The sequence below is a fragment of the Leishmania major genome, chromosome 33 (genome assembly GCF_000002725.2).
Source record: "Leishmania major strain Friedlin complete genome, chromosome 33".
NCBI classification, from domain to species: Eukaryota; Euglenozoa; class Kinetoplastea; order Trypanosomatida; family Trypanosomatidae; genus Leishmania; species Leishmania major.
Window position 1 is genome coordinate 196,640 of NC_007285.2, and position 25,527 is coordinate 222,166.

The window sequence follows — 25,527 nt, forward strand, 5'->3', positions numbered from 1 at the left end:
CGGTGGTAAGAGAAGAGGAGAAGAACAGTGGTGGTGTCCTCTCACTTACGTGGTGGCACGCACGCACTCTGAGGTTGAGGCATGCTCTCTCTCTCTCTCTCTCGGCGCCGCTAAGAGGGGCTGTGCACACCCGTACAACCAACAAAGCGCAGAAGCATTCTGTGCACATGTTGGCACCACACGTGCTCCTCCTCCCCTCGGTCGGCATGTGGGCCTGCCTCTCAAGCACCGCAGGCGCCACAGAGAGGCACTACAGCGCCCGCGTATATCGTGTGCGATTTGTAAAAGGGAAGGATGTCAGCAACGCGTGTGGTGGTGCCGCTGCCAACCACTGTGCCGTCGCATACGCTTGTCGAAGTATTAGTGTTAGCAGGTCAAGGTGAGCAGATGAAGCAGTGAACGAAAACAAGACGGGCGCTACGCGAGAGACTCAGCCATCGACATGAGCCAGTAGTCCATAACGGCGAGAGGAGACGGGCCCACTACGGCGAGCGGCCCGGAGCTGTGGCAAGGGCAGACGCGCACGTGCAGGCACAGCATTCTCACACGCCCCCCTCTGTGAATGAAAGAGCGAGGTGGCTTTGCTGGACCGTGCGCTCGAGATGGTCTTGCAAGTCCTGAGCCAGCTGCAGGATCGAGAAGGCGGGCGACGGCGGCTCTGTGGTGTGCATCGATGCCGGCACGAGGCGCGTGCGATGCGAAACTTCGGCGTAAAGCCGCTGCCAGTCGGGTGGCTCGCCGCCTTCACCGTGTACAAAAGCGCCGCTCACGCCGTGCTCCGCCTGCTGTGGAAGCGGGGCGCTGCAGTACTCGGGTGCCCACGTGGGCCACGCCTCGGACTCAAGGAGGCGAAACACGCACTCACCGAGGAGCGTCTTGGCTGTGAAGAAGTGCAGCGTCGCGTCGCACAGCCCCACGGCGGCCACAGCGTCGATCAGCGCCGTCACCGCACGGGTCGGAGAGGAGGCTGCTGTGGGGTGCCCTGTCCGTTGTGGAAGGGCCATTGCGAGGCGTGTGCGCCACTCCGTGTGTGCCAAGGTCAGCTTTACGAGAGTCTTCATCATGCTCGCGTCGGCGCCCTCCACACACTGTGCCTTGGCAGCGATAAAGTACGTGCTTAGGAGCCGGCTGCACGCCTCCGACAGCGCCGGTGCGTCGCTGGGGGAGCAGCTTGGTGGCGTGGCGAAAGAGTTGGGTGAAGGGCCATCAGCGGTGGCGTTGTGCACAGGAAGCGCCAGCGCCGCGCCCAGCAACCCCAGCCATGCCTCGCCACGAGAGTGAAGCAGCTCGCAAAAAGCGGGCACGGTGCTGCCCTGCAGCGCAGCCGTCTGCCGGTGCATGTCGTACGCCGGGCGCACGACGACGTCGCAGCGCTCCGCAAACTCGACCAGCTGGCTCTTATGCGTGAGAGACGCTCCCTGTCGTACGCTGCAGAGAGCGCTGTGGGTGGCGCAGTACTTCGCTGTTTGACCGCCCTCGCGTCGAATCAAACGACGGGTAGCGCCGGCGAGATTGGTGGACGGTGTCTGCGCTGCTTCTCTCTGCCGCTGGCTTGCTGTGCATGGCGACGTCGCGACACCAGAGCCGAAAGCGCGCTCGCTCGCATGCGAGCCAAACAACGGCACATCCACCTTTTCCACGTCGCTAGCTTCATCGCGCAGGGCCTCCTGCAGGAGCTTAAGCGTCGGTGCAGGGAGTGCCTCGATGCGCTGCAGCACGAGAGTTCGACCGTTTGCTTGCGTAAGAACGCCACCCTGGAGGGTCTCCGGGTAACAGGGTGGTGGCGGAGCAGCCACAGCAGTCCCTACGCACACGCGATGGTGCCGCGCCCGACGCGCCGCTGGTGATCCCATCGACGTTCCCACTACCCCATACACTGCTGATGCTGGCGCGTTCGCTCTCGACACGGGCGGCGCGGGGACGCGCTGCATGCGGTACGAGGGGAGAAAAAAAGGCGGCTTGGCGCGCGCTAGAACCGAGGACGGCACCTCGAGTGTAGCGCCTGGCACCACACGATCGAGCCGCCGCAGAAGTCGCGTCAGCAGGGACTCCGGCACCGCCTCATCCACGGCAAGCACCACCACACCATCGGCCATCTGCGCCGAAACAAGCGCGAGCTGAGAGGCGACGAGGAAATCGAGCGAGGCGCTGAACAAACGTGCTGCCCAAGTCGCTCGGCCCTTGCCCTCTGCCTGCCCTGGTGCCTCCATCCCGAGCGCCAGCCGAGCACCCTCCCAGAACACCAGAGCAGCGCGCGCAGTCGCCTCTTCTTCCGCGACCGTCAATTGCACCGCCGCATCGTCGCAGTGTTCCGAAGAGCCGACGTCAGCGCCCTCCGCAGCGCTGCGTATGTGATACGGTGGCACTGCCACAGGCCCCCGCGCCGCGGAGCCAGGTGACACCATTGTGGCTGACGGAGGAGCACCTGCCGTTTCTTCTACAACCGAGTCCGCACAGTTCCTGCTCAGCCACGAGCAGCTGTGTGTCTGTAACACTCCGGTTGAAAGCTGCACGGGTGCCGCCCAGGTGGCAACGATGTACTCCTCCAACGATGTCTCCGCTACTTCCCCGAAGCGAAGCGGTGCCACTGCCTCTGCCCTTGCGCAGGCACGACGCCGTGCCACCTGCGTGTGCCCACGCACCGCAATGACGCCCCCGATGACGGCCACGGCACTGCGCTGCGGGGCACCGAGGAGGCTCAAGTCGACCTCCCGACGTCTGGGGGGCTCTTTGCCGCACTTGGCAAACGCGGAACGAGGAAGAGAGGCTGTCAGTGGCACAAGCAGCACAGTCACCCATGGAGCAGGCAACGCTGCGCTGTGGCACTCGTAGAAGACCTGGTGCACCACTCCAATCATGTGCACCGTGTGCGAGCACTCCAGGAAGCGATCAGACGGATAGGCGCAGCAGGGGCTGCGCGTGTTTGTGAGCCGTGCGCTGGGCAGCTGCTCTAGCTCCGTGGAGAGAGGCACGATGGAGCTAAGCTGCCCTGTCAAGAAGTCGGCCTCTCCAGAGGGCGGCGCTGGTGGAGTCGCTATAACGGGAGTCACAGGGACCGCGTCGCCGAGGCGCCCGCTGGTTGCACGTGTTCCTGCGCCAGAGGTGACGGCGGTGTACAGGCTAGGTACACGAAGAAGAAGGACCCGCACCTGACACTTCAGCCGTCTGTACAGAATGTCCACGCACCAGGGCCACGGCCACGGCAAGCGCCGCACCCGCCCACCAGCGCAGGAAGCCTCCACTGCATCCTCAGTGCGCCGCTCCTCGAAAAAAAACGTCACGTAGCAGCTCAGCCACGCGGCCACCGCCGCAGAGGCGGAAGCCTCAATGCAGACGCTGGAAGTGAGGAAGAGAGCCTGGCACCCACTCGGCTGGCGCTGAGCCACCTCGAACACGTCCAGCGTGAGCGCCATCTCCACCGGCGCCCAACGCAGAGGCGGCTCAGACTCCAACTGCGGCTTTGCATGTTCACTGTGTGGGAGAGGTGGAAAGCCGTCGGGGCGAGACCACTGAGGCACATCGTCGAGCGACGCTTTCGAACCAACGGAGCAGGAGATGGCGGCCGTGGGCTCGTGCGACGCAACATGCGCAGAGACACGCTCCAGTATGTGAAGTTGCAGGGATGTGTCCGCATCCACCAGCTTCTGAAGAGACTGCGCAAGAGATGTCGACGCGGTCGCCATCCGGTCTAGCAGCCGACGTGGGTGAGGCGTAAAGCCAAGACAAGGCGAGCAGACAACTGCCCTCCTGTTTGTCTGCGTCACGGAACGATGGCGCGCACACCGCACAAAGCAGAGAGGGAGGAAGAGGAAAAAGAAAAGTGCAGAATCGCGAGGGCGGTTTGAGGCAGCCGACGCGATGCAGCAGAGCATCGCCCTCTGGTAGAGCGAGAACGCGGGCCGTCCACATTGCTGTCCAAGCGCAGGGCATCACCCGCGAACATGGCGCGCATGCACACGCGCACCACGGCGCGCAGGTGTTTCGTGATCATTCTTCGCTTTCGTTGTTATTTATTTTCCTGAGTTCTTCGCTGTGGTTCAAACCTGCACACGCGTGTGACGGCCGCCGCCGTGCGTGGCACACGGCTCGTAGGCAGCGAAACACATGAGGGCACTCAAAGGTGAGCAGAGGAGAAACAAACAGAGCACGGCGCCACACAGCTCCGGCACGCGCAGGCGTGCGCGCGCCAGCTTCCCGCTGCCGGTGCACACCAGGCAAGCGCAATGTAGCAGCCTTGACACTTGCCTGAGTGAGCGGGCCGGCGATGTGCACTCTCCGGCCCTTTCATTCTTCTCCCTACAACACCTGGTGATCGCCTCGCTATCCTCTTACCCCATCCCGTACGACACGCCAGCGTGCCAGGTGAGCAAGGATGCCCACTGTGCTCGCCACGCCGCCTCGAGGGCAACCTGACGACGACTGCGTGGTACTCCGTCCTCTCGTGGCTCAGAGACATGCTCAAGCCGGCCCAGGTCCTCCTCGACGCAGCGTATCACGTGCCTGGTGAGTTGTGCCAGACGGGGGACAAGAGCACCACGCCCTATCAGCCCGTTCGAGCACGCGGGGGGCGATGCAGGGGACAACGTCGGCGCCCACTCTGTGACGGGGAGAGCAGCCGGGGCATGCACGAAGGATGGCGGCGCCGGGACGACGGCATCGTGGTTTGCCTCCGTCACCGATGCGCGGCCCTGGTCCATGGGCAAGCGCAGCCACGCACGCTGGAAGAGGGCGGGCCACTGCAAGAGATAGGGAAGTGCAGCGTCTGCCAGGCTGTCCTCGAGCAGCCCAATTCGCTTCTGCAGCTCAAAGCGGAGAAGACGATGCGCGTCCGCGAGTTGCCGAGACTCCGCTGGCGTAAGTGGTACCTCGTCAGTGAGCAGTTTTTCGTACAACGCATCTGGTACCGCCTGCTCAACATTTTGGCGAAGGGAGTGAAGCAGGTATGACCACGTTGCGACGGCGGTGCGATGATGGCCGCTGCCTGACAACGTTCGGTCATGCATGGCGTGCTGGATGCGTTTGCGAGCCTGCAGCTGACCGGTCTGCGGGTGCGTCGTCTGGGAGGAGTGCGTCAGGCCGCGGAGCACGCCGAATGCGGGGGGCTTGAAGGCGCCGGCGTGTCGCGTGAACAAGTCCCCGCGACCGCCCCCGCTTATGCAGCGGTGCCGATCACAGAGAGCGCCGCTGCATGCTGCCTTTCTCGTAAATGCAGCGACTCGTGCGCAGTTGGATGTTATGAGAACCATCGTCTGGCTATGCAGTCTCCACGTCCTCGGCAAGCTCGGCGAGAAGCGGAGCGATCACCCTGCAGCGTCGCGCTAAAGTTTAAGTGGAGACAATGTAAAAGGGCGGGGGTGGTTCGCCGCCACACACGACAAATGCGAAGCCCCCGAAGCTGATGGGTGGCGGTGAAGCGCGTCAACACTTGAGTCCCTCCCTCGTTGGCAAGGACGTAACTACAGCGAGAAACAGGAGGAGATGTGAGCGGTGATGTAAAGGTCAGCAGAGGAGGCCGAAGCCGATGTGCCGAGAACAAGCACACAGACAGAGGCACGTACTTGAGGGCCCTGCTATCATTGGCGACACACCACCTACTCGCACGCGGCGGCGGCAGGCGAGTTTGAGGTCTAGCTCCTTACCATCCTCCCTCTCTCACCGAGGGAGCCGAGGAAGCGGAGGCGATACGAGACACGTGCTTCTTTTATGTCGTGTTTGGAGAGTTATCGCGCTGTGAAGCAGCAGCCAGGAAGGGGGCCACCACCACACAGCCACAGCCGCATCAAACGCAACCTCATGGGGGCACACACAAAGAACGCGCACAGACACATCAGCCTCCCTCCCCCTCCCCCTACTCGCATGACCCGCTTACGGCGTGGAGTAGGTGTTGCGCGCAAAGTCGTCCTCGCGGCTGCGCTCGAGGCGGTACCAGTAGTGGTCCTTCTGCTGCTGCTGGTCACGCGACAGGATGCTCCAGTTGCGCTCGTTGTTGCGAATCTCCCAGTGTGGGGCGCGCACTTCCAGTTGGCCGCTGCGCACCAGCATTGTGGTGTTGTTGACGCCCTTCATCAGCTCGTTCTCGCGCTCAATGACCTTCTCCAAGGACTGGCGCTCTGCAGCGTCGGTCGTTGTCGCGAGCAGCCGCTCGGCATTGGCGATGGTGCGTTGCGACAACCGCTGCCGCCGCGTTATTTCCTCTGGCGTAAGCATGTCACCGGCATTCTCCAGCGACGCCACTTCCTCAGCCTTCATGTCCTGCTGGGCGGTGCTGACACGGCGGAACCACCGCTCCCACAGCGACGCCTCCTTCAGCTGATACTCGAGGTGGTTGTTGACGTTGGGGGACGGCATGCGATTCTTGTGCGTCACCTGAGCTTCGTAGAGTATGGAGCCACCGATGCAGGCGGCTAGGATGGCGGCCGCCTTGTACGGGTGCTCGCGCGTCCACCGCGTGTAGCGGTAGAGCCAGCCGGACACCTCTTTGCCCAAGAATGGGATCGGCACCACCTTCTCGAGCATCTGCAGCGACGCGGCGAGAGAGAGGGAAAGAGAGGGGGAGGGGGGCGGCAGAGAGGGAGGGAATGCTAAGCCAACGACAACGACACGCGCACCCAAGAGAGCAGATGGCGGTGGAGCGAGGGCCGGGGGAATGAGGGTTTATGTGAATGGCGTGAGGACAAGTGCAGGAGCTACCCGCCTTCGTGCCTGCGTGCAAAGTACTCGGAAAACAGAAGAACGGCTGACCTGGTTTGTTCGTTCACTTGGGGCGGGAGGGAGGGCGGGACAGGGCTAGGGATGACCGGGGAAGGCGTGGGGTCTTTGGTCTTGCTATATCAACCTGCCTGCGTCCCTTGAGCAAACTAGTGAACGCTGCAATTCTTTCTGTGTGCGCGTGCGTACGTGTGTATGTGGGGGGGGGGGGAGGGGACGTGGGTGTGCGCACCCTCACGGCAGATGATAGCAAAAGAGGAGAAGAGAAAGGGAGTGAGAAATGGATGACAGTGGTGATCACTGCATGCACACGCGCGAGGCACACACAAGAGAGAGGGAGGCTCGGTGGTGCCTTACGCTAAGCTCGTTGGCGATGCGCTGGGACTTCAGGCACCTCTTCGAGCGACGTGTGCGCATGAGCAGGCGCAGGTGTACCCGGGGAGGGCCCCATTCGACCTAGTGGGCGATGAACACTACCATAGAGACGTGCGTGATGTTTAGGCTGCAGCGACCCCTCGCAGCTGTTTGGGGGGCAGTGTCCTCTGCGACTCCATCCGTGCAGATCTGCCCCGCTGCGTTACCCTTTCGCCTTGTCAACCGCCGGTGATGGGTGGTAGGTGCGCGGGAGTTACGTGTCGTCGCATGGCAGACATACCGAAATCGGCGCATGCGATATGGGCAGAGGCCCCTGTACGCACCGATACGACGGCGTAGATCGTTGTGACACGAGTGTAGGGAGTAGGAGGAAAGAAAAAGAGAACCGAAGTGGGCTGCAATCAAACAACCTCCCTCGGCAGAGGCCAGGTGGCCTGCTAGTGTACATAACCGCACAGAGTATTGCAAACGACGAAGGTGAGAGAACGAGGGTGATTTTGTTGTATGTGCGCGTGTGTATATATATGTGTGTGTGTGTGTGTGTATGTGCGTGGGGGAAGGGGTAAGGCCGCCGTCCCTGCCGGGTACCACCGCAATGCCTCACGAGAGAAGCAGACGTAAAGAGACGCTAGACATGGTCCATTTCCACGGAAGCGCGCAACTCACTGTGGACCCGGTCCCGCCACACGACTTCCCTTGCCTCGATGCTATGGCGAAACGACACTTCATCCTCGACTAGGTGCGCCAGACGCCGGGCGTCCCACATGTTGCGCAGCACTGCCTGTCTTGCGCCCCGCTCCTCCAGTGCGATCTCCTGGCGCTTGACAAAGTACTGCTGGTCGCAGAGAATGCGCGCACGAGGGGAGGGCGGCGACGGTGTGGCAGCAGAAGCTGCACTCTTGTCCGCGCAAGCGGAATCCTTCACGTCACTTGTCGTTTCCACCCTTGCATAGCTGCTCGACAGCGCTTCCTCACCGTCGTGCTCACGTGCCACCAGCTGCAGTTGCTTATCGATGCGCGGGCCGAGATAACTGAGGAGGGCATCCACGCGCTTCTGAGCACGGTCCTGTTCCTCGATGCGTCTCAGCGCCAGCCTCCGCTCCATCGCCGCCTCCATCTGCGCCAATCGCGAAGGAGAGCGTTCACCTCCACGCGCCTGAAGATCAGCGAGGCGTTGCACCTTCCACGCGTCGAGCTTCTTGCTGAGCTGGGCGAGTTCCTGCTCCACTGTCAGAGCTACCTCCAGCGGTGCGGCAAGCGTGTCCTCCACGCTCAGCACGACTGTTTTTTCCACGTGCACAGCAGCTCCGATACTTGCATCATCGCTGCTCGTTCTGCGCGAAGCAGCGGTGACCGTTTGAGGAATAGCCGTCGTGAAGTTTACCTCCGGTGGGTCTGGAGGTAGGCAGCGGTGGGTTACAAAGACGGCGTGCAGCACCGGCTCGTCGTGGCCCAGCTCAGACGCCACATAGTTGAAGGTGCGGAGTTGGTGCATGAAGGATAAAGAATCAGAGGAGCAAGCGAAGGGCGTACAGCAAAGACACCACAGCGCGCAGGTAGCTGTGACGCGTTGGCGCACAAGGAGCACACTGTCACCAGCAACCCAAAGGGGTGGCCGCGCTTGCGCTGATGTCGAGGCCGTCAGGCAGCTCAAGAGGACGCACAAGCGTGTCACAGTCACACCTTCCGCCAGCGCCACCCGCGTGACATTCAAACACGCACACGCACACACAGCGTGACAACAGAGAAGCACAGCAAGCAGGAAGCAGTGAGGGAGGGGTATACGTGAAGAGAGAGGTGGTGGAGGAGGACAGGAGTAATGGTGACAACGCCACGTACGTCACCCGTCCGGCAGGAAGACTTGCCTCCGTTAGCTACGGCATTGACAGCCTCAGCGCGCGCCACTGATGCCCCGGTACATCGAGCTGGGAAAGGTGGGCATGAACTGAGTGTTACCTCACAACTCAGAAGCCGTGCCAGGTATTTGATGTCAAAGCCGCAGTAAACATACATAAAGGCTTTCAACAACAGCAAATCCTCACAACATCCTTCGCTGCATTGATGGCTCGTAATACTTCGAGCGACTGTCGCTTGAAAAAGGATGACAGTGTTCATCCTGCCTCAAGCGGTCGGCTGTGGCGCGGATGCCTGTCTACCCAAAAAGAGGGAGAGCTCAAAGGCCACAAATATATATATATAACGTCGAGACACCTCCACACAACCACACCCGAAGGCACACGAACGTTCAGCAATGAAAGCAGAGGGCAGCAGCGGATGGCCCTATTCGCGAGATGACGGCAGCCAAGGCCCCGACGCAGTGCCGCAAGAGTCTGCATTCATGTTTGTCCGCACGCAGAGGGGCCTACGCAAATACGCGCGCATAAGCACGCCAGTGCGTCACTGACCGTAAATGCAGGTTTTACTCTCGAACGGCACACTTGTAACGTTGCACGCGCGCACAGCGCGTGGCACTGACACTTCTTGCTCAGCGTGTGCCCTTACTCCGCCATCCAGCACGAGTTCCAGCACCGCCCCCCCCCACACACCGGCATGTCGCAGGCCCCACCCCGCCCTGCGAAGCAGCAGTGCACACACGCGGTACAGCAATGCGTCGGCCCAGCCATCTCAGCACCGCATCGGCCTCAAACCCTCACCGCCACCACCGCCGCCTCGCAGGTCGCCTCACAGCCGCACCCACACCATGCCCGTCGCCACGTGATGCATCCTCCTCGGAGGGGCCTCGGGCTCCCCACACCAGCGGGCAGTGCGAGGGTCGGGTGGTGGGGTGCGTTCCAGCCGCGCGGACACTCGGCCCATCATGTGGAGGGCACGCGTGTGCCCACGGCCGCAGGTCGCTCAGACGCAACGCCGTCCAGGACCGGCTATCCGACACCAGCAGCGACGCATCGCTCTCACCGCTCCCCAAGGTCGTAGGCACATGACCCTGTCACCACCAGAGGTGGCTCCGCATTTGGCAGGGATAGAGCGGGGGGCTGCCCCGCTTCCACCCAGAGAGGGTCGGCGTGTGTACTGGGCCCTGAGCTGCCACGCACCGAGAGGCGTGCCCACATATACACACACACACACACACCGTCGTTATGAGGGAGTGAGTAGGGCACGGCGAAGCAGAGAGAAGGAAAAACCGAGCGCAAGGCTCATACTTGTAGGGGCTGTCAGTACAGAGAGGGCAGAGTCCACAGGCACGCGGTGTGTGTCATGTGCTTGCCGGTGTTCCCGGGACCATCCTTGAATGGTCGCGTGTGTATGTGCATGTTTGTACGTGTGTGCGTATGCATCTATGTATATGTCTATGTAAAGTTGTGTTGTGAAACTGGTCTGCCATGTGATGGCGGCAACGAGGAAGGAGAGAGGGCGGAAGGCGAGTAGCACGCCGCGCTTCTTCCTCGCCATCGCCCGAGCTCACATCCGTCCAACACAGACGTGGAGGGGAGGAGTGCACATCGGCTAGTTCTCCTTGTACTTGCCATACTTCTTGAACTCCTCAATGATCGCCTTGGTGGCGGCCTTGATGTCCACAATCGGCGCGGGATACGATGTGGGATATTCCTTTGCCTTCACTTGGCCACTCCGTTTCCTCGAGTGGGTAGCAGTCGCCCTGCCCCTAGCCTTCGCACAGTACTCCTCCCAGTGGTGCACGACGCTCGGCGGCACCTTCGCCAGCTCAGGCACCCACTGAAAAATGAATTTGCAGTCCGGGTCGAAGCGCTCCGACTGGCGGAATGCGTTGAAGGTGCGAAAGTACGGCTGCGCGTCCGCACCCTGGCCCGAGGACCACAGCCAGCCACCGTTGTTGCTCGCGACGTCGTAGTCCACAGCCACCGTCGCAAACCACCGCTCACACTCGCGCCAGTCGATTCCCAGCACCTTGACGGCAAAGTTGGAGATGACTAAGCGGCAACGGTTGTGGCACCAGCCGGTGGCAGTCAGACACCGCACGGCGGCGTCGACAAGCGGTACACCGGTGCGCCCCTCCTTGAACGCCTCAAAGTGCTCTGCCTTCCAGCTCCACTTGTAGTTGTCGTACAACGGCTGAAACGGTGCATTCTGCTTCGGCTGCGTCGCCTTAACAATGTCCTGCTGGCCAATGAACGAGTTCAGCTGCCCTTGCAAGAGCCGTGGGCGCGTGAAGGCCAGCATCGCATAGAACTCGCGCCACACAAGTTGACGAGTGAACGCGTGCCCAGTGCCAAGCGCCTGCACGCTGGCGTGCCACACCTCCCGCGTCGACACCGTGCCGCACTTCATGTGTGGGCTGAGGTGCGAGGTGCGGTCTCCTGCGATGTCGTCGCGGACATCTGCGTACTGCTTCAGCCTCTCCACGCACGCTAATCGCTTCATCCCCTCTGTACGACCGCCGTGGTCCTGCACCTGCGGCATGTGCGTGTACACAAGCGCTGGATCCACCAGGTGATGCTCCAGGCACTTTTTCGGCTGCGAAACCAGCATCGCCTGCACCTTGCTCACATTCACCATCAGCGGTACCGCCACCTTGCGTGCATGCTCGGCCGTAAACTTGTTGTAGAACGGAGTGAAGACGCTGTACGGCTGCTCAGAGTCCTTGACCACCTCATCCAGAGGACGCAGCGAGTAGTCGTGAGGCCCTGTCACGCACACGATGCCCTGCTTGTCTGCGTAGTCGCGCAGCAGCCGATCGCGCGCGAGGGCAAAGGGGGTGTAGTCCTCGTTGAACCCAAGCACTTTCACCTCATAGCCGCTGTCTCGGATGCGCCGCAAGCAATCCTCGTCACTGCCGCGCAGGCACACCAGTCCACCGTTGAGCTGCGCCGCACCGTCCAAGTCTACGAGGGACTCGCAGAAGAACTGAAAAAAGGCGTCGCCAAAGTACGCGTTCCTCTTCTTGTCACATTGAATCGGGTTGAAGAAGAACGCCGGCAGCACCGGGATGGAACGGCGCACGGCCTCGTCGCAGAGCGCCTGCAGGCCGGTGTTGTCCACCACGCGCAAGTCGCGGCGGAAGAGAAACAGCGCTACCTCCTCCCGCTCCGTGTGCAACCTCTTTTCTGCCGCCGCCGAGCCGGTGGACGGGGAGCAACTGCGGCCACGCTTCATCTTGGTGGACGCTCGTGCGGAAGCGGCGGCGAAGGCTGATGGGCGTGCACGACCTGCACGACCACGCTGCGAGATCAGAAGAACGAGAGAGACGTGCGTCTTTCCTTCGTGGTGTATGAGAGACGTTCAGGGCCGTCGTGCCTGGGATACAGGGTGGGGGTTGGGTCGGGGGCAAGCAAGAAGGTAAAGCAGCGCCCCACCGCTGATTTTTTTTTGTGCTATGCAAGCTTCGCGTTCCTTTGTGCGCCGCCCTGCTTCCTGAGACGCATGTACGCGCTTGGCGTATGTATCGGTATGCGTGTGCAGATGAGCATGCGCGCCGGCACGCAAATGAGGACTGTTGAGGAAGAGAAGCAACCGTCAATGAAATATGGGAAAGCCGGGAGGAGGAGGAGGAGGGGGGCACGGACTAGAGATTGTACAGACAACACATCTGAGAAGGTATTTGAAGCGGTATGAAGCAGGCAAGCCGTCACTCTCGTAACGCGGTAGCACGCATCCGTCAACCGGACAACAGGGTGCACGACTGTTCGCGCCTCATGCGTCGTCCGTGGAGGAGGGCGGCGCGTCATCGACTGCACCTCTGCCACGCTTGACTGCAGATTCGAATCTGTGCACTTTCCGCACTGCCGAGAGGACAGAAATAAGGGCCGCCATGAGTCTGCCGCTCTGTGTGGAGTTCGTTGTTTGCTTCGTGCGGACCCTGTTATCCGTTTAAAACGTTCTTGAGCAGAGGAAGGCAGAGGGAAAAGACGGAAAGGGAAGAGGACGACGGGGCGGCGGTGGCGGCAGCAGCAGCGAGGTAGGGAAGGGCAACACCCGCTTCGCCTCCCTCACAAGCAAACATCACATGTCCAGAGAAGGTGGCGCACACACAGCTGACGATATGAGTCCGACCAACAGTTTGCCGACGCCGCAACATCCGCTCCTGCTCCGTTCGCGGCCTTCCCCCTCCCCTCCTCCTCACATTCACGACTCGTTTCGCGCGCTGTTCGCGATGGGGATCTGTGCAGGGCGACTCGCAGCAGCTCAGTGATATCCTGCCGGCGCTGCACTCACAAGCAACGATGCAGCAGGCGATGAAGCGGGTACGCATCGGCCCTGATGCCTTCGGCAGCCACCGGCGGGCCCTCTTCACAACGGTGAGCGTGACAGGCTGCGGCATTACAGCCCTCAGCTGCCGCGTGCACCTCCCCGCAGAACACGGCCACCAGCACACGCAGGTCCGTAAGAGGAGTGGCTGGTGTACGCGTCACCGTCGAAGCAATCGGTGTCGGCTCTCTGCCGCCGTGGCTGGTGGAGGGTGTGGTAGGTGTGCGCAGTAGCAGCCGTTGCAGCAGCTCCGCAAAGCTGCCAGATGCCCCGGGAAAGTGTTTGGGCACTCGAACAATACTGGGCGACGATTTCACGCGTAGTAGCGGTGCTGCTTCATCACCCCTGCTCGCGCACGCTAACGTGTCTTGTCCTTGTGCAAGCACCCTTGCAACCTCATCTGTCCAAGCCTGCACATCGGGCCCGCCCTCGGGAGGCAGCAACAGAACACCCAGTGTTTTGCTGTACTCTTCCATCACAACACCCTTGCGTTGTTGTAAAACGCGTAGCTCCGGAGCGCCACGGGCACCTTCGCCACGGGCGCGACGCGCATTTCGAGAGCTGCGCAAGCGCACCGGTGCTGTCGTGAGCTCCAGCTCTTGCACCTCCACAAGTGCGCCAAACAGCGGGAACAAGCGGGCGAGAGAGAGAGGCAGCACACCCGCTCCTTCGCTGCGCGCCGCCAACGCCGATGCCGGAACTGTGGTGCCCATGCACTCGAGGCAAAGCTGAGAAACGGTGCCCAGCCGCTCTGCAACGATGCGGGCCGCCAGTGTCCACATGCTCGCCACGGAGAAGCTGAGAACGCAACGAATAGCCTGCTTACGCTGACGGCGACTCGTGCGCGAGGGTGCAGTGCGGTCGGCAGCCGATTGTGCCGTCGCTACCGGCAGCTGGACGGTTTCAGGCGTCGTGGCTGCAGCTTTCGAGTCTGCCACGACGTCGCCCCGCTTACTAGACATCTGGGTGCTGTCATGCGCGTCGTTCACGCTGCGGCGAGCGGCGCGGAGACGACGGAGGGCACAGCGCTTCTCTGTGGTGTCGTTCAATGCAAACACCGACAACGGCGGGGTGGAACGTCCGAGTTGCTCCGGCGTCGGCTTTGGCGTAGCCTTCGACCCCCAGGCCGCTGTTGCAACCCCTTCCTCATTTTCGCCTCTTCCACTATCATCCACAGCGTGCGCCGCGTGCGTGGCTGGTGCGAAGCTACCGCAATCACCAGTCCCCGCCCTGTTGCCGGAGAGAGTGGTGTACCAGTAGCGCCGCAGCGCTGAGGCCCGCGAGATCCCACGCGCGAGCCGCAGAATCTTCCGCGTCGTACACCGCCGTCTCCAGACATCTCGCCGGGTTCGAGAAACCGTGGTGGAAGCAATCATCTGCAAGGGGGGCCCCTGCGGAGGCAGCCGTTTCTCCTCCATCCGTACACATTTGCGTGCACTCTTCGCACTTTCGCCGCCGGCGCCTGCGGCGGCACTGTGCAGTTCGGACGCGGTGTCAGCGCGGCTGCGTTTGCGCTCCTTGTCCTCCTGCTGCCGCTTAGCGCGCAGCTCTTGGTACCGCGACGTGAGAGTTGCAGAAACCGCCACCTCGCGTGCCCGCTGCATCTCGCTAGCTGCCGGTACCGCTGGGAGTCGCGTGTGCGTCTGGAGCACCGTCACGGCAGAGGCCGACGCATTTCTTGACTGGCTAGAGGTCTTGCGGGGGCTCGAGGACGCAGTCCTTGACGGCGTCGGCGGCTCTGAGGACCTGCGGGATGCGTCAAACCCCGACCCCTTCCTCCTTGCCTTCGCCTTCTCGCGTGCAGCAGACTCTGCCTTGTGGGCCTGCACCCCCAGTATGAGTGGATTCACTCCTCGCTCCACAGCCTCCACCATCTTCGACGGAGGCACTGCTGACGACGTCGATCCATGGCGCCGGCGGACTTTCGCCAGTGTCGCGTGTTCTGGTGCGGCGACAAAGGCGCGGTGGCGCTCGAGGAGGTTGTCCAAGACAGTACCGGCATCCATGATCAAGTTGTTGGTGTGCGCGTGTGCTTGCGCGCACATGTCTTTGACTGCTTTGGTGGGACGCAGCTGGCCTACAGCTGTCCTTCCCGTCTTCACATCCGCGCCTACTCGCAAAAGCGGCTGCTCGGGTCGCGGGTGACCAACGCGGTGCGGGCAAGCGTTCCTCCGCAAAGCCGCCGCAGTAACTGGATACTAAAAAAAAAAAGAAGAAGCAGGCAGAGGTCCAATGACAGTAAAGACATGTGTGAGTACGCAGAGCACAAGAAAGGGCGGAGAGCGGCATATATATGGGACATGCGGGGCGTATGAGCCGAGAAGAGTGGCAGGGAGCCGCGCGGTGGCATGTGTGACGTCAGTTCGTGAGATCCCCCCGAATGCGCAGCGACAGGCCCACTGGCGGCCTTTGCCGTCAAAGTAGAAACGCACACGCTTCGCGTGCAAACAAGCGTATGTGTGTGAAGTTATCGCCGTGTAGCGGGCACAGTACACCACAGACGCTGGCGAACGTCAGAGAAATGGATCACGTCGGCGGTGGAGAACGGGAACCACCACATCGACACACATTCTGCTCCTCATCCCCTGCGTCTGCGCCTCTGCGCTAACACCAGCGCAGGAACCTCCTCGGCGTGAAACGGACTTTCATTCTGGAGGGAGGGGGAGGGGCCTCCGGAACGTCATCAGTTTTTTTACACAAAAGGCAAGAGCACGGGCATGTGTGTACGTATGCGTGCGTGCTTAAGCACTGCCCCACACCCTGCACGTGTGGACTCGACTCCGCGGCCCACGTCACGCGTACCACTGTATGAGTTGTACCGGCGAGCACGACAGCGGATCGTAAAGCAACGTCTCGAGCTCCCGCACGGTGCGTCCTTGCCCAAGGTCAAACACGCGCTGATGGCGACTGTGGGCCCGCTTTCGCGGCAGCGCGTCTCGCTGGAGCAATGCGCTGCGGCGAAGAAGATCATCCGCTACCTCAGGAGGGGCGAGCAGGTAGGTGAGTGCGCGAGAAGCGGAAGCGGTGTCATCGACCAGAGAGGCCGCAGTCCAGTGGACGCCGGGCGCCGCCGCGGGTACCGCATATTCGTCCTCGTTGTCAAGAGCGGCAAGAATGGCGCCGCCGCCAGTCTTGATCGTCGTTGGCGGAAAGCAGCACCACACAGGTGCCACCATGCACCCGAATCGCTGTGCGAAGAAGGCGGATGACGTCACAACACCGATGCGTGCCACACACGGTATGCGCAACGCGCCGCCTCCTCTGCGCTGCAACCACCGGTACTGCAGCAGGATCGTCCCCACGCTGCAGTGCAGGGTGGGGAGCTTGCGATCTGTGTGTGCCGCCCGCACAAAGACACGACACGCCGCATTCGAGACATTCCCATAGTATTCCAGTATGTGCAGGTACGAGGGAAGCGGCGCACACGCCGGCGCCGCAGCGGCAGGCGCGCCGTCCGTCGGCGTGCGACTGCGCTTTGTGCCCTGCCTCGCCACCCGACTCTTTTTTGGTGTGGGCCGGCTCCGCTGCTGCCGCCGCTGCTGCGCCGCTGCTGAAGGGCGGGACAGCCCGTAGTCCAGAGGGTAGGCAGGACGGCCTAGCAGGTGAAGGAGGGTGACACGATCCTGGAAGCCAAGCGCACGGCACCGCCCGCGCGCGGCGGTACCGCTACACGTCGGTTCAGTCCGCGGTGGTGCCATGAGAAGAAACCCGAAGAAGCGCCGAGCCAGCTGGAAGTGAGTACGACGCGCCTGCCACGACAGTAGGCACCTACGTCGGAGCGAAGGGGTGGCCATGGCACGCTTCACGCCTGGGGATGCAGCAGACCTAGCGGCGCCGTCACGGATGCGGGTGCACGCAGCACGGCTGCTGCTCGCAGGAACGCGGTAGAGAAGTGCAAGGCGCCATGCGTACGGAGCCGCCCTTCCTTCCCCGGACCCGGTGCGGTGCGGATATGGTAGAAACGGAGAGGAGAAGCTGGGAAAGGCCACGAGGGAGAGGCGGGACGAAGCCTGCTGAGGGCCATGCGCAGTAGTCCTCGGCCCTGCAACCGTCGCACCGATTCTTGGCGCGTTTTTTCGGGGTGGAGACGCGGACAACTTTCCTCGGCGAACGCGGGGGTTACAGCGGGGGCTACATGAACGCAGCTGCAGCCGCCGGTAGACACGGGCGCAGCGCTGGAGAGCACCCTGGAGCGTTGAGAGCGCCTCCGGCTCCGACTGGGAAGACGGCGCAGAGGGGTCGCACCGCCAGTACTCAAACGCAGAGACGCGTGTCGAGCTCAGCGAGCAAGGGCTCCAGGATGAGACAAGCTGAATGCGCAACTGTGTCGTAGCGCGGCGCGTGAAGTGCACCGGGCCTTCACTGAAGAGAAGAACCTCCATGGGAGCGACTGCGGTTCTGGCGCGAAGTGAAGCGACCAGCACCACTGGCACCACACGCGTGTAACGAGAGAGAGTGCTGACAGAGTCGCGGCACTCGTCGGCTGCCTTCAGGGCGGCATTCTCAAGGCATGCAGCACCTGCACACCACATGTGTCCATGCACGACGGTTGCGCGAGTTCGTCGTGTGCGCTGATGGCGCGCTGTCGGAGAAAGAGCAAAGACCACCCCCGAAGGTGCGGCACCCACGCCCTCCACATCAGGATGCAGTCCGAGTACTGCAAGAAGGCTGGCCAGCGCAGATGAGACAGCAGACGCAGCTTCATGCGGCAAATTAGGTGAAGTGCACACTCCACCACTGAATGGCCACTTCTTCCGCGGCGTCAGCACGTACACGCAGTGATGCGAAAGGTCCGCCAGCATAGTCTCGGCTGGGGCGGACGCTGTCAGCGACGCTTGCGAGTGTGATGGGTGGGCATTCCCTGCAGTGGGGCTGCAGAAGAGCCGCCGGCGATGGTGCACCACGAGCGCGGTTACCCAACGCTGCAAAAATCGATGATCCTTTCGCGCGGGCTCACACGGTATGGCGACCCGAGCCACGCTTGATGCACAGAGGCGCAGACGCTTTGCGCGTCGCGTTTCGCATGACGCCGTGGAGCTGCCCGCTGCATCACCGCCATGCTGCGAGGGGATCGATGATGCTGCGCTCGTCAGCGATACGTGTGTGACGCCAGGTTGAACGGCAAGAAAAACAATGCGGTAGTGGAAGCGCTTCACCAGCCGCGAGTGCGATGGAAGCCACTGCGTCACCACCTTGCATGCCGCCTTGATGAAAGGCGGGCGTGCCTTGCGCGCCGGAGTTGATGTTTTGAACGGATGTCTTCTACGCCTGCAGCAGCGGCAAAGCCCAATCGGCCGCCCGTACTCGAGTGCTAGCTGCCGAACGAGATGCCGCCGCCGCGCCACCGGCCGCCGGCGGTACCACAGCCGACGCCGACGACGCAGCCAGAGGGCCCACTGCGCGTGTGACAAGGGGCGTTGATGGGTTCGCTTGAGGCGCAGTCGACGCAGCTGGAATTGCTGCTCGGGAGCGAGGGCGGCGCTTTCCTCGGCGGCGCGCCGCGAGACGTCGTCGGCAGAACTGCCATGCGCCCTCAGCCCCGTCATCCAGAGGTAGGTGCGGTCACGAATCTCCTGCGCGGAGAAGCCCATGGCGCGTAGCGAGGCACCGCTACGGCTGCCGCTCGTGGCTAAATGTGGAAGGCCGCGGGCAAGGTCGTCCGCATCGCTCTTGGTCATCTTTGTCGTTTTGCGCGCCATCCGCTGCTCTCGTTCTGCCCGTGCCTTGATCTCTCGAAGGACGCGTGACACCGGCACATTCGCGGAGGCAGGGCGGCGGTACGCCGCCGTCACCGCGGCCACGTGTATCATGGGAGGAGAAGAGGTGACGGCTTCTGTCTCACTTGCAGAGGTGTGTGGCGCCGATGAAACGAGGGAAGATGTCAGACGCGGCTTGTGTACTGCGGATGTCGGCCGACGAAACACAAGGGCCGCAAAGGCGGCAACATCCGCCTGGCGCTCGTGGAACAGAGCCGCAGCATCCATGTCGTATTGGCGTGCAAGAATGTGGCGGACTTCATGGCCAGAGCGGTGCATAAGTCACGCAACGAGAGGAAGAGGACGAGAACGAGGGAGAGGAAGAGGGTGGAGGAAAGGGGATGCGACGGGACGGGCGCGGGTCGGCGAATTCCTTTTGGGGGCCATCTCACACGTTTCGCACGGATGTCGCCGTGCTTGGAGGCGGTCGCAGTGACGACGGTGACGTGGTTGAGCGGTGGGAGGAAACGAAAGGCAGCAACGGAGGATCAGAAAAGGGGAGGAAGAGCAAGACACTCGCCCCCTTTCCTACGTTGTTTGGCCTTTTCGTGTGTCGTCCGCACGCGCATCGTCATGGGCGAAGACACACGTGTGGTGTATGCGAGAGGAGCCAGAAAATGTGGGCAAAGAGGTGGTGGGGCAACACAACGCATACACGCCAGCGTGTGTTTGCGTGCAAGCGCAAGCATCACAAGAACCTCAGCAGCGTCGCCTCCCCCTTTCCTCCTCCAAAGGCCTCAACATCACGTTGGTGTGCACTCTGCCGCAGCGTTGCGCCAGTACATCGTGACAGGAGGCGGGCCACGGTGCTGCCACTCCTCCAGAAGGGCAGCCATCTCGGCAGCACGCGGGATCCCCAAGTGCTTGCCAGAGGATGTCACGATGAAGATTGGCAGCAAGCGCTTCAGCTTTTCGTGGAAGTGAGCTACCACCTCGCGCAGCAACACTGCTTCAAGCTGCCGTTCGACTGCGGTCGCCTGCGGCGCAGCCGTCTCAACGGAGGGTCGAGGGCTCTTCGATGCAAGCTGTGCCAGCGCCGAAGAGCGATACTGTACGCACGCGTACTCGTAGCAGCGCAGCAGTCCTTCCTCGCCGACGGCCTCCAGCTTGTCCGCGTCGCTCACGTAATCTCGGACCGCCACCCAGCTGCTGCTTTTCGTCGCTGCCTCCACGCCCTCGCTCAGCGCGGGCACAAACCAGCGCATGCCCCGCTTCACCTCCTTCGAGTACGAGATGGCATCCAGTGAGGTGAGCAGGAGCTGCGCCACCTGCTGCACCACCTGCTGCGCACTCCCTTCTGTCTCGCCGGCGTTGGCACGCGGCAGAGGGACACAAAAAAGACGTGGGTCCGTGCTCGCCGCGTGGGCCACCAGCGCTGCCGCCTCGGTAGCAGCAAAGGACTTCACTCGGTGCAGGAGAGCGCCGGCGGCGTCGTACTTGTGGTCTGCCACGTCGTGTAGCATGCCCACTAGTATAATCCGGTACAACATACCAGCTTTTTCTCCGGGCGCCACAGTCGCGGCGGTGTCCATGAGGTACAGCAGGATTGCCTGCTCCGTCACCTTGCGCATATGACCAAGGCCGTGCGAAGCATCACGTCCAGCGCAGGCAGCGGCAACAAAAGACGTGCAGCGGTCCCACAGCTCGTAATGCAACGCCTCCATGGATGTGAGGGAGGGGAGAGGAGGGGAAGGGGGGGGGAGCGTGTATGAGGGAAGAAAGGGGAAGAGAACGGAGGTGGGCCCGCAGTGGGGTGCGCAGAGAGGGACGAGTACAATCACTCCTGCGTCCTGGACGGCGTCCCTCGTTTCTTGTCCTTGTCTCTTCCTACAGCACCCGCAGTGTGTGACGCCGACGTAGCTGCGGCGTGTCCGACTTTCCGCCGCCAACGCACGAGGGGAACAGTGCGATGCGGATGAGCGAATAACGCGCGCACGGCCCAAACATCGCATAAGAAAAGGGGGGAAAAAGCGAAGGAAAGGAGGAAGGAGAGGGGTGGTGCGGGGCAGAGTGGGAGCACGAAGTGCATCCCCTGAGCAACGCACCGCGAGAGAGAGGCGGGAGCAGAAGGCTGCACGATTATGTTTGCCGCGCGCGCTCCGCCACACGGCCTCAGCCGAACGTGCCGAATGCCACTCGACATGCAGACAACGAGGAGCTCACGCGTGTGGTGGGGTCGACCGGTGCCGCCGCTCCCACCCCCTCCTCTCCCTCCCACATATGTACATCCCTGATGGCAAGAAAAGGTCAAAGACGGACAGTGCCGCCACGTGTGTGTGATCTTCTTTTGGACGCCTCTGTGCTGCTGTGCTCCCTCCCGTCAGCGCAGCGGAAGAGGGAGGCACGCGCCCATGGGTACACATGCGTTGGTTATTTGGTGACCCACAGCACGCCAACCACCCTGCGAGTGGCTGTGCTACGCGTCCTCGGCACCGTCCTCCATGCAGGACAGCAGCTCCATGTGCTCCGCCGTCGTCACGCCACAAGCTTCCAATTCCACCGAGTATCGTGCCAGGAAAGACATCAAGGTGCCGACCTCACCAGCGCGCGACAGCCACTCTGCTCTCCATCGCAGAAGCTGCACGTAGTGCTCCTGAAAGCAGCGCACCACGCAACGGCGCACAAGCGGGTCCACAACAAAAGGCAGCTGCATCAATGCGGCTTGCTCGCGCACGGCACCGCAGCACTCCTCATGCCGCGTGCCGTGCACCAAATCCTCAGCGGCGTTGACCGCTCGCACATGTCGACCACGACTGAAGACGAGGTACATGCGCAGCCCGGTCAAGAGGGGGTGGTTGGCCGGCATGAGCATCTCCAGCTCTTCCAGGGTGCTTGCGCAGAGATGGATGAGCTCGGCGCTCACAGTGGAGCCGAGGCCTCTCGCCACCGTCGAGTAGGCGAACGCCTCCAAGCGAAGCCGCAGTCGCAGAAAGTGCGTAGGTAGAAGAGTCCGGGCGACGCACGCGTCGAGGTCGACGAGGTGTCGCACCGCTGCCACCACCGGATCACGCACGTTCTCTCCGGCTTCGCCTTCGTCCTCACCCTTGGCCAACCGCACTAGAACGTCATCCAGCTGACGCTGCAACTGAGCAGCAGCTGAGCTCTTCTCCTCGGTGACGCCGTGTACCTCACAAGCCCTTCGCCGATGTGAGCAATGCTCCTCATGCCGGAACACGGTGGCCCTTTTCGACGCACCAGCCGCTGCGGGCATACTGCTGAGGGCCTCAGGTTCCCCCTGGATGCCTGGCTCGTAGATAAGCTGTCCGCACTCGCCGCACACATGCCCACGTAGCAACGCGGCCTTCTGCGTGCAGAAGAGGCAGCGGCACCGAAACCCAAGCGTCTCCAACAGCTCCGTTTGCGACACCGTCAGAGCTGTGGTGGCAGGCACGTACGACACCGTGACCTCCTCGCCGCTCTCGATGGCCCGCAGTGCAACGAGTGACGCGACGACACCGTCGTCGCCGCTTCTGCGTAGATGCGTGGGTGTCCTGTCCAGCACGAGGATCGCGTTGGGGACGCACGCGTGGTTGAGGTGGCGCAAGAACGGGAAAAGTGCCTTCACAGACACATCGCTCGCACTCGGGGAAGCGCACGCAGCCACGCCACAGTCGCCGTCACCCCTCGTCATCCCTGCATTGACGCATCCGTGGTGCTCATTGCACGGCTTGCGCCGCCACGATCGGGGTGGCGGTTTAATGCGGAATTCATCAACACCTCGCACGTGGAGGAGCAACTGAGGCGCAGATGGAAGAAATGCATGCGCCACGCCGCCGCGCGAGTGCCGCGCTCTGCGTAGCGGCGCGTCGGCAGTGAGGTTTGTGTCGCACGGGCTATTTTGTGGTGCGGCCTCCGCCTGTGGCTTTGCGGCCTTGCTGACCTGCACCTGCTGCACGCACGAGGCAGACTGAAGGGCAAAAGCATCGCGCATCACCCGTTCGGCCCACTGGTGCAGGCCGCCGCGCAGGAGATCTGGGAAGCGGGCCAGCAGACTAAGAAGCTGCGCTGCCGCGCTGCGCTCACCATTTTCTGTGATGAGCGGCGCTGAGTCCTTGCGCTGAAGTGTCCGAGCGATCGGTTCATTCGCTGCTTCCTCCGCCACAGGGGCAGCCGCCGCGCTGCTGTGGCAACGCCGCACACCTTCCTTCCAGATCGGCGTGCTGTCCTGCATGTGCTCTGCGGTGTTGGCGACGGCGCTCGTCGTCTCGGAGTCGCCTCGGCTAAATACGCGTACCTCCGTGCCGTCCACTGTGGCAAGTGCCGCCTCGCGGGCCAGCAGCTCTCCCTCTCCGACGGTGCCGATGGCCACCAGGCCACACCCAGCGACGCTGCGGGACGGATCGATGCTGAGCTCTAGATGCGGGTGCAGATAAAACTGCGCGCGCGAGGAGGACAATGGCGATGCGCCAAGAAGCGCAAGCAGGAGGGTACGGATACGATCAAGGATGGTCTGGTCAGTAGGCACGGAGGCAATGTGCGAGGCGGTGATGCGGGCCACCTGCTGAGCACCGAGAATTTCGTGCACCGCACCAAGAGCAGCCACTGCCGCGGCCATTTCGGTTTCTGCTCCCGCTGTGGGCTCGGCCGCTGCTGTTAGGGGCCGCAGAAGTGTAATCGATGCGAGCTCGACGCTCGCCTCGGCGTACATACGAAGAAGCGCACGGATGTGACCGCCGGTGAGGTGGATAGAGGGACTGGCCTTGAGCGGAACGCGAGACTTGACTTCACGCCACGTGTCGCTCAATGCGGCCATGGCGCTTCGCTCGGTGCCACCACAGGCATCCGCATCGGCGCCTGGCAAACTCGACGCGGCGCAGAGGTGCGAGAGCACAACATCAATTAGCGCCCCTCTGTCATCGCTACCGCTGAGTGCGTCACAATCTAATTCAAGCACTGCGGTCAACGCTGAGCGAGTGAGCTGTGGTGGAGGGGAGGGGAGCAGCGTAGAGACACGGCAGTCCGCCAGTGCCACCGTGCTGCCGTAAAGGCGCCAGCTCTCCTCATGGGCATCGTCATCGGCCTCATCGTTGAACGGTGAGAACGGGTGAGGTGGGCCGCGTCCGAGTGGTGCGCTTGGCATCTGCCGCAGAATGGCTGACAGATTGCCGTCCGAAGGAATCGCTACACGCTCGGCAACCCATCGGCACACAAGAAGCGCAAGACAGCAGCGCAGGAAAGACGCTGCGGATGCGTGCACACACAAGATCTCCCCGTCACCACATCGGGCGCCTTCCCGAGACAATGAAGTGGTGGATGGCGGCGCCGGTGGGGTGCACGAGGCGCTGGCCAACGCAGAGAGCAAACGTAGCAACGACGACAACGTCGCCGACGATGGTAGCGGTGGCTCCCCCGCAGGGAAAATCGCCGCGCTAGGTGAGGCGACATCCCAGTCCCACGTGGAGCGGCAGTCCGCATGAGCAGTGTTCATGTGAGCTAATTTGATGGGGCTATGTCACCGGCATCCCTCATGTATGTTGGTCGGCCAAATAAGTAGCGGAGGGCTGCTTCCTTGGGCTTGTCGGCCTCGGCGACAGAACGAGAGAGTGAGAGGAGAGGCGGGGGTGGTGGCAGGGCGACAAGAAGGGAGAAGCGTGCTCAAGAGGTACGAGAGCACAAGCGAGGTCACATCCGTGTCACCACAAATGTGACCAACAAGCAAGACGAAAAGAGGCTTCCGTGTTCTGGTTCGTTGGCGTGTCGGATTCATCGGAAAGGGCGGCAAAGGAGAAAACAGCAGAGAGACGCAGAGAGAGGTGAGGGGAGGGAGAGAGGAGAAACAGTCGTCCAAGCGAGAGCACGGTTGGGAGAACACAGCGCCCTTGTCACCCCTTTCAGCGAGCAAAACACAAAAAAGGCGTGCGAGCAGACTTGCCCTCAGCGCTCGGTGCCTCACGTATGATGTGCGCGACGCCTTATCTACTGTTGCTCTTGTTGCAGTGCTGCGTCTGCATAAGATCCCTGTCCGGGTGTTTCACGTGTGACGGCAGATGCATAAGCATTTTCTGGATTGATGCAATATGCAGCGCTGTGTTGCTACACGAGGGGTTGCACATTTCTTTCGGGGGAAAAGGGGGGAGGGAGGAGTTGCACTGTTTCCCGTGCATCATCCAGCGCACAGGCGACTGGGGATAAAGGAAGGGAGGACGAAGAAGGGGAAGGAGGAAGAGGAGGCAGTAGTCATGATGGATGGAGAGGATGCTTGGGTTTCACCCAAACCCCACAAAGCACAAAGAAAAAGAAGTAAATCACACAGGAGGTGATGGCATGTCAGAGGGAGACGGAGAGACAAGGAAGAAGAATAGAAAATGGAAAAGAGAAGGTGCGCGCTCCTGACTTTCTGCGAGACCGCAAAAGCAGACCACCGACACACACACACACACACAAGCGCACAAGACGTCACACCAGATGTGGAGGCAGACAGCGGGTACAGGGACTGTTCGCTTTCGCTCCTCCTTCTACGTGCCAGTGTGCTCTCTCTTTGCCCACTGCTTCGTATACGCGTGAA

The 25,527-nt window shown here is 62.1% G+C and overlaps 9 protein-coding genes across 9 annotated transcripts; all 9 read right to left on the minus strand.

Moving 5' to 3' along the window:
* Nucleotides 1–542: 542 nt before the first annotated feature.
* LMJF_33_0430 (conserved hypothetical protein) lies at nt 543–3,683 on the minus strand (the record flags this gene model as incomplete). The annotated part of the gene is made up of 1 exon (XM_001685730.1): nt 543–3,683. One exon carries the CDS (start codon nt 3,681–3,683, stop codon nt 543–545), a length of 3,141 nt encoding a protein of 1,046 aa, XP_001685782.1.
* A 645-nt stretch (nt 3,684–4,328) lies between these two features.
* LMJF_33_0440 (conserved hypothetical protein) lies at nt 4,329–5,003 on the minus strand (the record flags this gene model as incomplete). The annotated part of the gene is made up of 1 exon (XM_001685731.1): nt 4,329–5,003. The coding sequence occupies one exon, from the start codon at nt 5,001–5,003 to the stop codon at nt 4,329–4,331; it is 675 nt and encodes a 224-aa protein (XP_001685783.1).
* An 862-nt stretch (nt 5,004–5,865) lies between these two features.
* LMJF_33_0450 (conserved hypothetical protein) lies at nt 5,866–6,516 on the minus strand (the record flags this gene model as incomplete). Its single annotated transcript, XM_001685732.1, has 1 exon — nt 5,866–6,516. The coding sequence occupies one exon, from the start codon at nt 6,514–6,516 to the stop codon at nt 5,866–5,868; it is 651 nt and encodes a 216-aa protein (XP_001685784.1).
* A 1,195-nt stretch (nt 6,517–7,711) lies between these two features.
* Nucleotides 7,712–8,578, minus strand: LMJF_33_0460 (conserved hypothetical protein; the record flags this gene model as incomplete). Its single annotated transcript, XM_001685733.1, has 1 exon — nt 7,712–8,578. The coding sequence occupies one exon, from the start codon at nt 8,576–8,578 to the stop codon at nt 7,712–7,714; it is 867 nt and encodes a 288-aa protein (XP_001685785.1).
* A 1,970-nt stretch (nt 8,579–10,548) lies between these two features.
* LMJF_33_0470 (putative deoxyribodipyrimidine photolyase) lies at nt 10,549–12,174 on the minus strand (the record flags this gene model as incomplete). Its single annotated transcript, XM_001685734.1, has 1 exon — nt 10,549–12,174. The coding sequence occupies one exon, from the start codon at nt 12,172–12,174 to the stop codon at nt 10,549–10,551; it is 1,626 nt and encodes a 541-aa protein (XP_001685786.1).
* A 1,055-nt stretch (nt 12,175–13,229) lies between these two features.
* On the minus strand, nt 13,230–15,311 carry LMJF_33_0480 (conserved hypothetical protein; the record flags this gene model as incomplete). Its single annotated transcript, XM_001685735.1, has 1 exon — nt 13,230–15,311. The coding sequence occupies one exon, from the start codon at nt 15,309–15,311 to the stop codon at nt 13,230–13,232; it is 2,082 nt and encodes a 693-aa protein (XP_001685787.1).
* Nucleotides 15,312–16,058: 747 nt separating this feature from the next.
* On the minus strand, nt 16,059–19,301 carry LMJF_33_0490 (conserved hypothetical protein; the record flags this gene model as incomplete). Its single annotated transcript, XM_001685736.1, has 1 exon — nt 16,059–19,301. One exon carries the CDS (start codon nt 19,299–19,301, stop codon nt 16,059–16,061), a length of 3,243 nt encoding a protein of 1,080 aa, XP_001685788.1.
* Nucleotides 19,302–19,765: 464 nt separating this feature from the next.
* LMJF_33_0500 (conserved hypothetical protein) lies at nt 19,766–20,686 on the minus strand (the record flags this gene model as incomplete). Its single annotated transcript, XM_001685737.1, has 1 exon — nt 19,766–20,686. One exon carries the CDS (start codon nt 20,684–20,686, stop codon nt 19,766–19,768), a length of 921 nt encoding a protein of 306 aa, XP_001685789.1.
* Nucleotides 20,687–21,438: 752 nt separating this feature from the next.
* Nucleotides 21,439–24,102, minus strand: LMJF_33_0510 (conserved hypothetical protein; the record flags this gene model as incomplete). Its single annotated transcript, XM_001685738.1, has 1 exon — nt 21,439–24,102. The coding sequence occupies one exon, from the start codon at nt 24,100–24,102 to the stop codon at nt 21,439–21,441; it is 2,664 nt and encodes an 887-aa protein (XP_001685790.1).
* Between the last annotated feature and the right edge of the window lie 1,425 nt (nt 24,103–25,527).